The sequence below is a fragment of the Lytechinus variegatus genome, chromosome 16 (genome assembly GCF_018143015.1).
Source record: "Lytechinus variegatus isolate NC3 chromosome 16, Lvar_3.0, whole genome shotgun sequence".
In the NCBI taxonomy this organism is placed as follows: Eukaryota; Metazoa; Echinodermata; class Echinoidea; order Temnopleuroida; family Toxopneustidae; genus Lytechinus; species Lytechinus variegatus.
This window is the reverse complement of record NC_054755.1, coordinates 26,280,649-26,298,926: the sequence shown is the minus strand read 5'-3', so window position 1 is coordinate 26,298,926 and position 18,278 is coordinate 26,280,649. Positions and strand designations below refer to the sequence as shown.

At 35.0% G+C, this 18,278-nt stretch overlaps 1 protein-coding gene across 2 annotated transcripts in view; it reads left to right on the top strand.

The window, feature by feature from the left end:
* Positions 1-3,769: 3,769 nt before the first annotated feature.
* The window catches only part of LOC121429634 (guanylate cyclase soluble subunit beta-2-like), a 57,434-nt gene continuing 42,925 nt past the window's right edge, over positions 3,770-18,278 (top strand). For both annotated transcript variants that reach the window (XM_041626773.1, XM_041626772.1), the window contains exon 1: positions 3,770-4,423. In XM_041626773.1, coding sequence (XP_041482707.1) covers positions 4,421-4,423 — 3 coding nt within the window. In that variant the 5' untranslated portion in view covers positions 3,770-4,420. The remainder of the gene's footprint in view (positions 4,424-18,278) is intronic.

The window sequence follows — 18,278 nt, the reverse complement described above, 5'->3', positions numbered from 1 at the left end:
AGTCACACTTTTTAAAAATACACCATAAATTCTAGGGAACAAGTTTAATGATTTTTTTGGTAGCTTTTTAAAAGAGATGTATAAATATAAGTAAATAGAGGTTGAATCAAAGAATGAATGTGTCATGGACATCCGATCCTCTTTTGAAATCTCACAGCTGCACCCTGTAAGTATAATAGGCCTAAATCATAATTTAGTTACACCATGCTATTTCCTCTTCGAAAATTTGAAGGACAAGTTCATCCCCCCAAAAATGGTTTGAATAAAACGAGAAAAATCCAACAAGCATAACAATGTCAATTTCCTTAAAATCGGATGTAAAATAATAAAGTTATGCTATAAGTTTCACTTGATTTTACAAAACAATTATATGCACATCCTGGTCGGTATGCAAATGAGGAGACTGATGACGTCATCCACTTGCTATTTCTTTTCCATTTTATTAGATGAATTATGAAATATTCTCATTTTCTAGTGAAATATGAATTAATTTCTCCCTGAACATGTGAAATAAGCATTGCTTAATATTATATGGTTCAGTCAAGTTGGTCCTTATTGTTAAATCTGTAAACAATGAAATATTGTATACTTCAGACATTAAAAAACAAACGAAATGGAGAGTGAGGGACCTCATCGACTGTCTCATTGGCGTGTCGCTGAGTTGTGCATAATATACTGTTTTGTGAAAAATAAGGGAAACTTATGTCATAACTTTCCTATTTTACATTCGATTTTGATGAAATTTTCAGCGTTATACAAGACTTTGATATTTCTCTATTCATACAAATCAACATTTTTCTGGAGTAGACTTGACCTTTAAATCAGGGAGTGTGTATTACTGATCACCGATGCATTTGTGGTTAATTGCTTGAATGCTTTAAAATGAGAAGTTTTAAATGTGGATGAAGGGGGAGGGAGCACAAGATGAATAGAAATTACAATCCCTTAAATATTGTCGTTGGGAGATAGATCGATTCCTATTTGCTCATTAATTGTTATGACTATTAAGAAAAAGATGGACATGAAAAGCCAAAGAGGGGAGGTGATGAAATATAAAGAAAAAGAATGAAAGCAGTTTTGAGAAAGATGGGCTGTTGGGAGAATGTTAGAGAGAGCGAGAGAGGGCATGATGATCGCTGACGTTATGTGTGCCTGCGCTCAAAAGAGGGAGAGAGAGGGGGGGGGGGGTAGTGATCGAGAGAATTTATACAATAGTCTTCAAGAGACAGTGAGAAAGAGAGAGAGAGAGGGGAAACAAGAGAGAAACTAGATAAATAGATAGAGAGAACGAGATAGAAAAGGAAGGGGTGAGATGAAAGGGGGAGCAAAAAGAAAATAAGAAAAAGGATGGTTTAATGAAGCGGTGAAATATTTGCTTGATATTAGAGAATGATGGCGATGAGTGACCGCGATATGATTTTTAATCGATACGATGAGGCGCCCATTGAACTGTGTTCCTATTTATCATCCAGGCAGACCAGGGGGCCCCGTTTCAGAAAGAGATGCGTTTAAACGCAACTACAAAATATCAAGCACAGGTATAACGAATGCACGCGTCTATTTGGTTGAAAATCAAGTTGTGAATGATATTGAGAATTTGTGCGTTTGATTGCACTTCTTTGGGCAACCGCCCCCACCAGACTTGCATCGTGACCGATATTCCCAGTCGACTATCAGTATATAATGTAGGTCCATCGATTAACACAGAAATGAACTTCCACAAACAACAACAAAAACATAAATAAACAAAGGCGAGCAAGTGGAATATGATAGCAATTCCGAAAATGACTATTGTTTTAATGTTCGTTTATTATGATCACAATTATTTTTTTTTTTTTCAATTCAATTTTATTTGTTTGTTATGATTATTATCATTTTTTTCCTTTTTATTGTTATGATTGTTGGTGTAAAGTCATTATTATTATAAAATGATGATATTGATACTATTTGTATACTTATTGTTACTATTATTATTATTATTATTATCATTATAATCATTATCATCATTATCATTATTACTATAATCATTATCATTATCATTATTATTATTATTATTATTATTATCATCATCATCATTATCATCATGACCATCATCATTATCATCATCGTCTTTCTTTTCATCCCTACTCTTACTATCGCTTTTGCCATTACTACTATCAATGTCATTGTTGCTACCTATACTATCCTTTTAATTATTATCACAAAACACTGATTAAAATATGGAAACATATAGTGGATAAATTGATGGATTAAAAATACATAAAGAAAAGCAACAAAGAAAAGGAACAATTTCCTAATTTCTACCCTCAAGCAGAAATGACAATCGAATTGTAACTAGCCTAATTCTGAAATGCGTCTTTTAGACATATATATGTTTTTTCTTTAAATTAAGTTTTTGGTAGGTTTATTTTCGTCCCATAGCTGTCATGGGAATCTCAACCGGGTGTTTATTTCCTTCGCAAATTTACTTTTAATAAAATATTCCAAGAAATGCATCCTTTCAGTCAACATATATGCAATGTATATTTCACTTTCAATCATGTCTAATAGTGGGTTTGAAACCGAAGAGTATATGCCATCTTCTTTGTGAGGAACAACTAAATTACTGCAATTGACTAATAGTGCATTGCTGTACATGTACACCAACAAATTCACTGATCAGTGCGTCCGTAGTTTCATATCCATTGCGAAAAACATGCGTCCATACCAGATTATGTCACTTTTTTTTGCATTTGATAGGTATGACTATCTCTTTTTTCCACAATAACGACAGTAAATTGAGGAGTCTTTATTGGTATTTCTTCATAGTTCTGTTGTTCTGTCAATAAGTTTGCAGTGGTATGAAATTTGATCAACATTGTTGTGATTATAAGCAAATTACATTGACTTAACATTCAAAATACCAATCCTTTGAGAGAATGGGGGAGGGGGTACATCCACCCCTCTCCTTAATACGCTAGTGGTAACCTCACTTTTCTTATTCCCCTTACTGGTAATTAACGTTAAGGTCTACTAGATCAAAAACGATTTAATTTTTGATTGAATTTATATTATGGGCTTCATATTAGTTGCAATTATCTCGAATTTAAAACAAACACACAAGTGCACACCTTGTTGCCAAGAATTCGCACAGCATTTCCATGTATTTGAATGCATGATAAAAGAGCATTGTCGACTAAATGCATTGCTCACGGGTATAGGTGCCGCGGTCGGGATCGAACCCCGGACTTTCTATGTAAAGTCAGGCGCCTTAGACTACTCGGCCGAGACACCTCCACCTGATGACGATGATATCGGATTATAATTGATCATAGCTATGAACTACTTGAAAATGATATTTTAAATGTCTAAAACTGCTAGCTCTAAACCGAAATATGGAAAATCGAATGTTTTGCATGAAAGGGGGGGGGGGGGGGGCAGAGTGGTATTAAATACAATGGCACAAATTGCATTCAAAATCAATAACGCCATTTGATTCTGTCAATTAAAATGTTGAAACAAAGTCAGTTTGAATATGGAAGAATAGGACGGAAGACCCATCGTCATTTTCTCAGATGTTACGAGTTCTTAATTAGTATAGGAACTAAAGTCTGATACATTATTCGTAAATTTTTCTTGAAAGAAATAGCGTTTAATTTTGTTAAACAGGCATCGTAGCTTAGTAACGAAAGACCAACACATATGGTTTTGGGAGTAAATGCCATTGTCACTCAAAAATAGAAATTGGTTAATTTGTCATTATGTATATAACCAGGTTGTCATGGGCTGTGTTTTTGTTGATCCGCAGGAAAACTTTGCTGTGACGTTGGACTCACGGAAAAGTTAATCACGCTCATCTCCATCAAATATTCGACCAACCACATCATCGTGCCTGCTTTTTAACTAGCACACCTTCCCAGGTCATCGGCATAGCAACATCGACAACCAACCAGCAACACTTTATCGAGAGCAGCCGGACTCTATGACTTCCACCAACTTATAAGCGACATCTCTATTCAGCCCGTGGGATTCATTGGACGGTGTCTTATGAGTATAGAATATGCGGAGCAGTTGAATAAGTTCTGATTTCAACCGCGTCAAGCGACGAATCACTTCGAAAACCCGCAAAAATAATAAAACCTGAAAAACCAATAAACCCGGGGAGAATGGACTTTTAAAGCCATCGTTGTTTGTTCGACAATTACTTTTCCCCAAGATAGGGCGACATTGGATGACAAACAACATCACCATAAAACGTAGATGAATCCAGAATTTAATTTTCCAGAGGAGATTTCTTTTGAATTTGTGTTGCTGCGGAAGACTACCCAACGGTACCTCATGCAATTTTTAACCGTCTCTCTCCCGCCGCATTGTCGCCGACTGAACTGAACATATTATACGGATTCATGAATTGATATACAGGAAGCAGAGCTAAGCCGACATGGTAAGTTAAACAGAAATTGATCCTGAATTTCTATTATCTTATTCATGTTATTATTGAAAAGATATTCCCGTTTGGAATAGACGAAACAGCCATTGTTTTGTCGCAAAGATTGGAAGACTTGCACTTAATAAAAAAAGATAAAGTGTTTCTTTCTACGCTTTATTATAAGCATATTCTGTCTCAAATTTTAAATGATTTAAAAAACCTGGGCTATAAATACATTTTCCTAAGGTTCAATATTAGACATGTTAGAAACAAACAACTCGAACTAAGTTTTGTAAAGCAACGTTCTCTTGCCTATTGATTTTCGATAACAAACAAATAAGTAAAGCATCAATAAAATACACATTTTTGTCAACGCCGTTCTTTGCTGTTGAGGAATTTATCATGTTTATTTTTAGTTCTTGTTTAAGCTACATACGGTCGCAAAGATAGGTACGAGCGATGCGTTCGAAATTTGGGGTTCGTAAAGATTCGTAGATGGGACGTATATTCTTGCGAGCAGCTTAAGACCTTCATGGGAGATCGAGTAATTTTTGGTTAGCAATCTGGCCTTAGTTAAAATGCGACTGTTTTTTTTTTCAGAAGAATGCCTTGAGTTATTCTTTCGTGAGACTTATGGCCATCTTACGATTTCTCTTGTCACGAGTTGGCCGTACGTCCAGCGCACGGCACTCTCAGTAATCCATACAAAGATTTTATTCGACAGTTGCACAAATTGTGTAACTACGTCTTACGAGTTCCTTGCGAACATCTTACAAACATCAAGAGTCGTTCGTAAGTGCGCCGTACGAATTTCCTTACGGTGATTATCTTTGGCTCTCGATCATACCAAATCTTGCATGGTACTTATGGACACCTCAGGAAAAGATGGTTTTGTTCGATGTAAACAATTTTTTTGGACAAGACCATCGACCAATTTGCAAACTTACGAACGGTCTACGATTGGTCTGCAAACATTGTTTTGGATTCTTGAGAAGATCCTACGATGTGCTCTACAAATCATTCGTACTGTGTTCGTAGTAGTTCCTAAAGATATTCGTGATCGTATTCTTGATGGTAAACCATTTTAAGAAGCTGAATATTTAATTCACCCCACTTTTTTTGCTTTAGTGAGCTCATTGCAATTCAAATAATACTAAGTTTTGTCTTCTCCAGGTTCACAGTAATTAGCAGAAAATCATGAAACATGATTTTTTAATATTTAAGTGATTTGGTGGAAGCCGGATTGGTTCTGACCCTCGCCTTATGATCATACGGAATGGTTGATCGAATCCAGCGGCTTGCGCCACTTTGCAAGACCTCAATCATGTCAATATACACTTTAACACCATAGCATGAAAATTACCATACATGTAATCTCGACGGAATCCTCTGACAAATTGGGTCCAATGACCGAAGCAGTGAATGTAATGTGTAAAACGCTCACAGAAATCATCCCGATGAAACAAGATTATCATACCAATTGCAATTACGATAGAATGATTATCTTTATCATGTTTATCACAGCTGCCATATGGGGATACAAGTATTCAAAAGAAACATTATGACAAACTAAGAAAGGTGCCTCATTTCCCTCTCAAAATTGTAATATTTTTTATATTATGCTGAATTCTTTGGTGTTAAAGGCCAAGTTCACCTCAGAAAAATGTTGATTTGAATCCATAGAGAAAAATCAGACAAGCACAATGCTGAAAATTTCATCAAAATCGGATGTAAAATAAGAAAGTTATGACATTTCAAAATTTCGCTTATTTTTAACAAAATAGTTATATGAACGAGCCAGTTACATCCAAATGAGAGAGTCGATGATGTCACTCGCTCACTATTTCTTTTGTTTTTTATTGTTTGAATTATACAATATTTCAATTTTTACGAATTTGATGATTAGGACCTCCTTGCCTGAAGCACAAAATGTAAAAATAATGGAATTCCACATGTTCAGGGAGGAATGAAACTTCATTTCACATAAAAATGACGAGAAAATCAAAATATTTCATATTTCATACAATAAAATACAATAGAAATAGTGAGTGAGTGATGTCATCAGTTCCCTCATTTGCATACCGAGATGTGCATATAACTGTTTTGTGAAATGAAGCGAAACTTTAAAATGTCATAACTTTCTAATTTTACATCCGATTTTGATGAAATTTTCAGTTTTATGCTTGTTGAATTTTTCTCTTTTTATTCAAATCAAGTTTTTGTTGGGGTGGATTTGTCCTTTAAAAGTGTTCTTGAAGAAGTCGTTTGAGATGTTTATTTTCCGAAAGCACTGGGCCTATCAGCCCCCACCTCTCATAACCAAAAATAATTTGTAAAGCAATAATATTATAAATGGAGTGGTATTTATTTTTCATCGGGCTTTATATCCTGTATAGGAAAGATGTTTTCATCGCTATTAAATTCAAACTGAAGCCAGTCGATGATGTAAATTGTTTGTTTCTCCGTTGTATGTTATCCTCGACTTCATTCAAAAATACAAAATCGAAATAAATCTATGTCTTGTCATATCTTGTAACCATGACAACACCATTAAATGTGGGTATGAAGGTCGAAAACCACGTGTGCGTGGTAATATATGCTGTTCTTACATGTTTTTATAAGATCAATAGTTTAGCTCATATACATTCGTAATTCCGAAGCTTCGTTATTCCGAAGGTTCGTAAGTCCGAAAACGAAATGAGGTTCGTAATTCCGACGGTTCGTTAGTCCGAAAACGAAGTGAGGTTCGTAATTCCGAAGGTCCGTTAGTCCGAAAACTAAATGATTAACTATCCTTATTTCGTTTTCGGACTAACGAACCGTCGGAACAACGAACCTTATTTCATTTTCGGATAAACGAACATTCGGAACAACGAACCTTATTTCGTTTTCGGATTAACGAACCTTCGGAACATCGAGCCTTATTTCGTTTTCAGATTATCGCACCTTCGGAATAACGAACCTTCGGAATAACGCCACAAATGTTCGGATTAACGAACCCTTTTACATTTTCGGATTAACGAACATCGAGGTATGGGCAATTTACATGTTTCGGAAATACGAACCTTCGGAATAAAGAACCTTCGGAATAACGAGCCTTCGAAATTACGAAGTGTAACTGTAACCGTTTAGCTTATGATCAGTCACCCTGCTGCTTCGTGTTGAGATGACCGTAAAATCTGGCTGTTTGATTGCATTAGTAAAATCATATTTGTGTGTTTTATACATAATACGACGTTGTCTATGCTTTATGCCTAAAATATGATAATATTAGCGCATTTTAGCATCCACTTTCCCCAGACGCTTTCTGAAACGTTAAGAATCTATTGAAAATGCCGTCAAATGACAATGGACGTTTTAGAGGACATTGTCGAAAGTTGGTGGACCGGGACAGCACATCGTTTTAGACTAAAAAGGGCAAATATGTCGTTTGTCCAGCGTCTAAAAGGACACTGCCGATTTCAGTGACCGATTTTCGACAAAAGTTGCTTTAATTTGTTTAACAAATTTTCGGCATTACTCCTATTTGTTTAAGATCAGTATGCTCGATCTGTAATGAAAATCATAAGATCAGTATGCTCGATCTGTATGAAAATCATAAATCATAAGTCAGAAAAAATTGGAACCAGTGGGATTCGAACCTGCCATCTACTGCTTTCCGGGCAGCGACTCAACCACCAGGCTATTCTGGTTCACGGTTAAGCCACGATGAACTGGAATTCAAATACCCTCGATCCTCCAATTTTTTCTGACTTATGATTTATGATTTTCATACAGATCGAGCATACTGATCTTATGATTTTCATTACAGATCGAGCATACTGATCTTAAACAAATAGGAGTAATGCCGAAAATTTGTTAAACAAATTATAATCTCCTCCTATAAAAGCCTCTTAATTTACTAAAAGTTGCTTTGTTATAGGAATTTGATGAGCTTTCGACAAAAGATTCCCTGCGTTATAGAAAGCGTCTGCGGATTAATAGCTAAAATACCCTAATATTTTACATTCAGACTGCACCACATCTATGCTGGCTACCATAGTCATTAGGCGAAGAGACATTGGAATTAGGATCGATGTGAATTCGAATTGGTAGCCGGATTCGAACCCCGAATTAGGCTTTGGGTAATCTGAAAAATAAACCTCAATAAACCATCATGACCATGGTAGCATTTTTAAAGATTGTCATATTGTTCATTAAGACATCATGAATAAATCGAACGCCAATTGTATTTTAAACATGATTTTATGATTGCACAATCAAAATTTGAATATGGAATGGTAAAGAATATCATTCTGTTTAAAAGTATCTTTCAAAGTTATTAAATGACGAAATAAGAAGTGGCTATAAATGCAGTTTTGATAACCTCGTGGAGTTTGCATAATCAAATAATAACTATTTAATAAATTCATGCATGATTTTGAAAGAAAATGGACCCTTTAATGACATACGTAGTTTATGCAATACATGACGCCATAAAAGGGAGAGAAACGATCAAAAAATGTAGTAGAATCAATTCACTTTCACCACATAGCCTCCCGTGGTTCCGGCTTTTTTCCAACCACTCCAACCCCATTTACTAAAATATTATCATAATGGGCATCGGACATGTTGAAACGTCACATTGAGTAAAGTTTCAAATCCGTCCTGTACCGCATTCAGATTATTTTGTGGGTTTTTATTTCGAATGAATCATAAAGAATGACGAATGATTCCCTGAAGGGGCAAGGACCTGAAGAGGAGATGAAAAGGTAAAACGATGGTATACATTGGTGATATCTGTATATAGCGAGTCAGCGGAAGTTCTCAAATTCATGTTTTTTAGAATGTCTATAGTCCAGTCAATCTAGCCAGAATAGGGGGATAACCCACCACTAATTGCAACACGAGATATTCCACTGAAATGCTTTCCAGGAAGGCCCCTAATCAACATACTAAAAGTACCAAGAAATCCAAGCAGTTAAAATTTATGAAATTTGCATATTATGCAAATTAGCCATGAAAAATTAGATAAAGAATGGAAATAATCCAAAGTTTACAAATTAAGTGTCCAAAACAATTTAATTTTAATGGAAATTCATGATAAATAACTATATTTAATGTTTTTAATCAAAAGTGCAAAAATTTCTACCTCATTTTTGCATATTATGCAAATAAGCATCCTTACGTGTCAAGATATTGTGTTTCTTGAATATTCATAACATGTTAGATACTTTTATTTGCATAATACATGTATGCAAATTACACTACAGACACTAAGCTAAATACAAATTTATTCAACGTCCGTAGTAATTGCAGCATGTAGATTTCAACATTAATGAAATTTTCAAGCAGTTAATGAGAGAAAAATCACAATACCTTGACATTTTTGCATATAAGGATGCTTATTTGCATATTATGCAAATGAGGTAGATTTTTTGCACTTTTGACAAAAACATTGAATATAGTTATTTATCATGAATTTTCGCTCAAATTAAACTGTTTTGGACACTAAATTTAAACTCTTTGGACCATTTTCCTTATTTTTCTAACTTTTTATGGCTAATTTGAATAATATGCAAATTTCAGAAATTTCCACTGCTTGGATTTCTTTGGACTTTTAGTATGTTGTTTGGTGGACCTAACTTGAAAGCATTGCAGTGGAATATCTTGTGTTGCAATTAGTGGTGGGTCAAACTATGGACCTATTACGAGATGGTCAAACCCTATATTGACTAGACTATTTACATAGTCGGAATCTAAAAAAAAAGGAAAATCTTGAAGGAGAGTGTGTGTGTGTCTGGGAGAGAAAATAGAGGGGGGGGGGGGGAGATAAGGGGCGGAGAGAGAGAGAGGGGATTTAAAAAAAAAGAACATTCAGAGATAGTGAGACAGGGTGTGTGCGCACGGGTGTGTGTGTGGGGGGTGATAGTAGAGAGGGTGAGCAAGAGAGATAGAGAAAGAGAGAAGAGAAAATATAAATGAGAGGGAGAGAGAGAGAGAGAGATAGAAAGATAAAAGGGTGGGTAAAGTGGAAATGAAAAAAAAGAGCAAGGGGGAGGGGAAAATGTATAAAACTGAGAAAGAGAAAGTATGTGTAGTTTGAATGTGTTTGGATATGATTCGGGGGAGAGAGAGAGGGGGGGGGATAGGAAGTAGATTATAAGGAAACTTGTTATCTTAGTGTGAATAATCAAATAATAATGCCTGCATTTGCTTATTTTGCGTGAAGCCATGTATTTTATGCTTGCCATGGGTTAGCCCTGTCATCTCTCTGTTGGTCGTTCCTTTAAAAGAGCCATCATGCTCCTGTGTATTCATCGGCACGGTTATTTCCGATGTATTCCTGATGAAATCAAGATAGATCTCGGCCTTCTAGAAGAGATTTCTAATCCTGAATATCTGGGACAATACAAATACATAAGGAATAGAAAGAAATATAAAAACATAAGGAATAGAAAGAAATATAAAAAAATGGGTGGGGCGACAGAAGGGGGCAAACTGAGCCAAATTGATTTTTTTTTTTTTAGAAATTATATGGTTAGATCATAGTATCCCCCCTTCTTAGCACACGGGCTACATAGAATATATTCTATACCAACATTGATCCTTTTGAATCGATGAAATTCCTCGATAGTATGACAAAATATAATTTGAGTAAGAAAAAAACACGTTCCACAGCCAAGTGATCGATTGTGACTGGATTGCCAAGTCTAAACTATCCATCTTTTCTGTCATGGGGGTTGTCACATAATCGATCATGTACATATGAGTCGAATTTTCTTCATTCATTTAATGACTAGTCTGAAACGCTTCACGAATCCTATACATATTCTTTCGACTGCTCCATTTGATAATAAATTGACTTTCCGGTTACTCTAAGACCGCTCAGTGATGATAATATCGTTCTATTATTTTTATCGATGATCCGTCATATCACTCCGTCAAGTATGTCAGTTTCGAGAGGTTTGTGATGTTAAAGGCGCACTTTCCAATATAGGAATTAGTCAGTTGTGACCTCACAATGGAACGGTTTTAGTCGGTCACGTGATGTTGTTATGGTGGATAAAAAACAATTAGTGAAACTTATTTCACACGGCACTATTGACTCATAAACAAAAATAACCCAGGTGCATGAATAACAAAATCAGGTACTATAACTGAAAAAAAAAAAAAAAAAAAAAATTACCCCCAAATTGATCATGTACCATTGATCATACCCAAAGGGTATTCCTTTTACCCGGAAAGCATTTATTTTTTTTTATTTTTTTTTTTAAAACAAGTGCACACCTAGTTACCAATAATGCATATAGCATTTCCATTTATTTGAAAGCAGGATAAAAGAGCATTGTATATTAAACGCCTTGCTCACGGGCATAGGTGCCGCGGCCGGGGATCGAACTCCGGACTTTCCATGTATAGCCTCCTGATAAGTCCTTATGAAAGGACTTATCAGGTGCGTTACGCGATAGTTACCATGGTAACGCTGCTTCTTAGCCAATCATAATAAAAGCGAGACAACGCGTCAGAAGAAAAATGTTGAGGACACCTCCTCCCCTCCCCCACCTCTGGTAAAGAGTGTACACTTGTACATGTTGTATATTAACAGTTTAATGTGTTCCGCTTCTTACAGAGCGTGGTGATTATGGGGATCTTACATCCCTCACCTGTAAAAGTATTGTTACGTCATTCGATCGGTTGAAAACATTTTCTCATAGTAGTGTGGCGGTTAAGATTGCTATGATTTTTATGATAATGGGCCTTGGTCAACAGGGTCGCTTGCATTGACCATGTGATGAATTGTGCTATAAAAATAATGGTGAAATGTTAAGAAGTCTACGGTAATATATCGTTTACGAGTTTTGATTATTTTAGGAATACTATTTTGAGGATTCAGATAGAAAATTCGGAAGTGATACTAATAAATCGATTTAATGGTTTGGTGGAGATTGGTATTGGTATTTATTTTCGATATCACAATGTTAAACAACAATGCAAAGTAAATGTATGTACATAATAAAATGAAAAGTATAGTGAGATGGCTAGATTAACCCACTCAGCTTTGTTAGTGTGCTGGTGGCTCGTCGATGTTGTGCGATCGAATATGGGTGCTTACCAGCGTAACCGTCTAATTACATGTAGCTCCATAAATGGATCATTACTCTTACTTGATTACACCTATTGAACCCGTCCTTTACATGTCTTACTCAATATTATTATTTTTAACCGCGTTTCAACAGTGATAGCCCTATATATGTCATTGTATGCAGATCAAACAAGTGGCTGATGAACATTTTATACACTGACCGGAAACAATTTAATAGTGGCGGTGTGCACACACATCGAGCAAACGGGGAATGAGCATTAATAGTTTCAGACAAATCCTGACTTAAATAAATGTGCCCTTTGGAAGTTGCCAGGATCAGAGGTACCAGAGACACAAAATAGAACTGGATATCTAGATCCTGGGCCAACATTTACAAGGCGTAATGACATGAAAATAAAAATGGGATCATAATTTGTGCATCAATAGCGACTTTTTAATCAATATTCTAGTGTGGCACGCAGGTGATGCACTTCAGTAAAAAGTTTTTTTTTAAGTATCAAAGAGAAAGAGTAAGGGAGTACATGTATATTATAATCAGTCATTGTTTGTAAACGAAATCACGCACTCGTGTCTTAAAAGAAAACTGGTAAAATTAAACGTATAATTTAATACGTTTTTCTTTTGTTTAGTATAATGTGACGATGTTCAAGATAATGATAAAAAAAGTTTATGTGTGATGAGTCAATGATTTGGAGGTGTTGGATATACAGTGCATTGTGTTTAAAATTCGTGTGGTAACAAAGTGAGTACTAAAACCCCGCTAAAATACAATAATAATACAATAATAAATATAATAACGTAAAGATGGCTTGAATACATTGTAGATATAGTGCATTTTGTATTTCGTGTTGCAATAATAGATGATGATTATGAAGTTCACGAAAAAGCGATGGAGATTATGAGGTTGAAAGTTATTCGAATGATTCATTCCCCCCCTTATGATGCCTATTGTGTTTAAAAACAATATTTGGAACTCCCTCCCAGACATTATCTGTTCTTATAAACCATTGGTACCAATCATACATATTCCGTTCTGCTGAAAAACAGAAGATATAAAATTGGTATGATGAACAATATTTTTCATATTGATGAAAAACGCTTCCCTGTGAATGATTTAATATCTTCAGCAGATAGCACCATGGATAAGATAACGAAAAACAAACATTGTAGCTAGCTGCCTCGACCGTGGTCTCTATAGGATCAAGAGTAATAACGATAAGAGATATAGTGCATTGGTAAGGCTAATACAAATACATGTAAGCAAACATACTGGTCAAGACGGATTACTCAGCGAAATCTCGTATTATATTTATTTTAATAAACGGCGAGAATTTCGGATAGCAATAAGCCCGGTCAGCTTACTCGTATAACTGGGCAATATGATCAGAAGGATTTGTTGACCCTTTGTGCCGGCTTCAAAGACCATGCTGGCAAGAAAGTCTTTAAAAGCAAGTGATGACTTCTAAGAATAAAGTGAATTGATTAGAAATAGGTTAAGTGTGAAGGTCAGGTTTTAGAAACTTTTTGGTCAACGAATCAATTCAGCTAAACGACTTTACGAACAGTAGCATTTTATAGATACATTATTGTGTACGACCACTTTTAAGGAAAGGAACTGTTTACATTTCAAATTGACCTATTGCCTTTAAAATCTGAACCATTTAATTTGTCCGACACCAACCCCTTTTATAGGGCAGATATGATAATGAGTATCAGGTTCATCGGCGATTGCGTGCATTAGATTTACAACATTCAACTTTGTCGAATTACTATTACCAAATATTCATAACAACTTGAAACTTAATTGTTATATCTTGGCAGTCTATCTCGTTTATATTCTTCTCTTTCTTTCCTCTCTTCCTTATTCCAACATTTTTATTTTGTTTTCTTGGATGCGAAACCAGTTTAAAGGTGCTTCAACCAATCAAGCCTTTAGCTTATGTTGCAACACCTTTGTGTGTTCATTATTTACTTGTGTTTTATATATATTTGAATATTAAATTGTGTATTCTTTTTCATTGTATATTGTGAACATGCATGAATAAATAAATAGATAAATAAAAACTATGATTAATTATTTATCATCGTGTGTGCTATCAGTCCTGCTAGTCCTGCCAACAACTCAATTTCTTTTTCAAGTTTTCATCTGTTACGATCCGCACCGCGATCGGTTTTTTTTTCTTCAAGTTTTTATCTGTTACGATCCGCACCACCATCAACAGAAATGGCAAAAAAAAAAATCATTTTTCTGTTATTCATCATTTTATTGTAAAACAAAGCATCTTTAGTAAAATCGAAAATAAATATTTTGGAATTTATCCTTTATTTATTCCATTCTCATCAAAAGGGAGAACGTTCGGAAAAAACCTGATATTCCTTTGCACAATAAAAGTTCTCACAAGAATATGTATAATTTACATTAATATTTTAAATATATAGACCATACATCAGAAAGTTAAAGAAAAAAAAGACAACGAACAAAAAAAAGAATAATAATGAAAAAAGAACAACAGAATAAACATTCCCCGAATAAAAAAAATAGATCGAAATGGAATGGCAACTGCCCCAAATCGGCTAATGACACTTGTGTGATGAGTGATTTTGGTTTGAATATATTTCATGATTGTATTAAATCCTCTCTCAGAATATGAAGTTTAGATTAAAGAATGTCTACTACTAGGTGTTAATATCAATTATAATCAGTGGTTTCGAATTACGTTACGAAAGCGCTGTTGACCCGACTTTTCAGGTCAACATTGTTGACCTGAAACGTGGTGTCATAGACCTATATATGTATTGATCTTTTTTCTCTTCCTTCTTCGGGGAATGTTTTTTTCTGTATTTAATAATTATAGAAAGAATTTACATATAAACCACCTCCATACCCACGCACAATCACACATTTCCCAATTTGCCCCTTCATTATAGACCAGTTCGTAGTTACTTCATGGGCAATTTTGGTCAAATGACCTTTCATTTCTTTTATCATGATAGGCAGATTTCAAAGCAAGATATTACGTAAGCTTGCCTTGCATAGCAGGATGAAGAAATTGAATAGACCAGGTGACTAGAATAGCACACCAATGAACACTTAATGAAGGTATTTGTTGCATTCCTACTTTGAATGCAAATCTTAGCATGTTGCACAATGTACTTGACAAACTGTGAAATACCAGTCGTTCGTGGAAGCATTGTTGTTTTTTGTGGATGTAAATGAAAACGACAATTCAAAAGAATATATGAATAATCAAGACATCAAAGTTGGTGCTTATCTCATTAGATTTTAAAGCACCATGTCACTTTAGTACAAATGACCTTCTTCTGATCATGCGTAGAATCTTTTGATCATGCACAGAAAGGAACTACGAACTGGCTTATTAAGACATTGCTATTCAATGACAAAAAACACTGTACACTTACCGCTCCCATGTTCATATTTTATTTGTCAGAACCTCGACATTTCAACCTTGTGGTGTATAAGTGTCAACTCGCGATAATCTCTGTCGCATTATACTTCACTTTAAATTACGTAGATTGACATTATTGCGTGGATCGATTATCTTCACGAATGGAACTATGGAAACCAATTATGGCGGGGATTAAAATTTAATTGTGCGACTGAAAGGTTTCATTCAAAGGGTAATCATTATTTTGGTTTCCTTTACAGATTTGAGCGCAAATCTTACCACGTGACCTTTGCCAAATTAATATCCATATATTTAATAAATGTCCTCCAGATATTATTTGTATTTCCCGCTCTAAAGCTATTTGGATTGTTATATCTGTATATAACATGGTTGAGGACAGCTTACTGGCAACGGAATAATTGATATTTAGTAAACTAAGCATATACCCTAGCGCAAGAAGATTTACATTTATGTCATTCACACCACCAATTAAACAAGTTATAATACCAATGAATAAAAGTATGTCGCCGTTAATAAATTAGTGATTGTTCAACCACATAAATGTTAAGTTCAACATCCGATAGTAAAACGGACAGTGAGTTCTGATGTAAAAATTACGTTGCCAAGCAGCGTTCGAAAGCGAAGAGCTTGTACAAAGTGTTTGATACACCTCTCTCTCACGAACCCGAACCAGATTAGAAAACCAGATTGTATACATCTCATACTACTCTGAAAAGTTTTTTTTTTTTCAAATTAAATCGTGATAGATGAAAAAAACGAACACAGATTAATCGATTTTGGATATCACGGAGATATACATGTAAACGGCGCGGAATAATAGTTGTGGAACACCGGAATTGTCCTATTCGAGAGGAAAAACAATAAGAACCCATGTTAACTGTAACCATTATTATTGTTATAACCAATGACGAATATGCTTTTGCAATTGTCCCTCTGTTCGCAAAGGGCTACCTTGGACCCTGGTAATAAACCCTGATATTAAAGTGAGTTCCAATTCCATTGTGTTACATCCCAGAATTCAGCTTGATCTAAATGACGTTACCGTTACTAAAAACATACACACGCACCTACACACGCGTGCACGCACGCACGCACCTTTATTGATTGACACACACTTTCCACACACGCATATTATTTTTTCTTCTTCTCATGGGAGGTAATCAAATCAATGATACCGCGTACTAATTCTTTTTATGAATTGATTAAATCAAAGCCTTCGTCACTAGGATCTCTTGGGAATAGTTAACGTGTGGAGATAATCGAAATTTAATGATATGTTTGGTCAGATCCCAATCGGGTTGGGAACACATTCTAGATTTCGAATTAATTTCATTACATGTTTATGATAGCTGGAGCAAGTTATAATAAAAAGAAAGAATTGGAAACAAATTAAATTATGAAAGATGGAACAAATGGTGATGAAAAAAAAAATTGGAAACAAATAAAATTAAACCATCCTCCACAAAATGAAATATATACTGTACATCTCATTACCCCTGCTTACTACCTAATAACATGAAACGATCTTTACTAGACAGACATTGAGCTATATAATTATCGGCTGAGGTAACGTGTTTTTTTGTGAAGCGCTGTGGCCCAGGGGATTAGTATCTGGACTAACAGTGGGCTGTGGATTCGATTCCCGGTCATGACCTTACTTTCAGTCAGCATTAAATTGATCCACATTATACTTCACTAAACCAAGGTGAGGTTAATGGGAATCTGTCAGGACACCTGCATTTATTGCAGAGCGCATAAAAAATAATAAATACAAAACTATTATACGCTCTAAAAGCAGGTGTAATTATCAGACATAAATATTCATTCATTGCTCTCAGACACATACCAGAACAATTTTATATTGCAATAAATTTCATTAAGTATATTTATTTATTCTTTTTTTGAAGCAGCCACGTCGTACCGATTAATCATGACTGCATAATGTATTTATGTACATGCTCATTCTCCGTTATATTGCTTGAATGTAGAAGATTGCGTTATTTCCCCCATCATTCATGTATCCCTATGTATCATAAAGATATTCAATTCATTCGACCTATATAGGTACTTAACCATTGATGACAATCCCTAAGTACTTCATTTCCCGGGCATGATCAAAAATCACATCGATCACTCTAAACAAAGTCCATTATACATGTTATAGCCTTTTTAAAAAATGAAAATTTATTTGAATGTTAATAAAGAAACAGAGTATAGGATAGTAGCCAAAAAGCAGGGTAAAATACTCTTCATTTTCGCAAATGAAGATTTGAGTTTAAATTTGCTGTGAACGTTCACGGTTATTTTGATAATCTCTATGTATTGAAATTCATGTCGCTGTTTTATTACCTTTTCT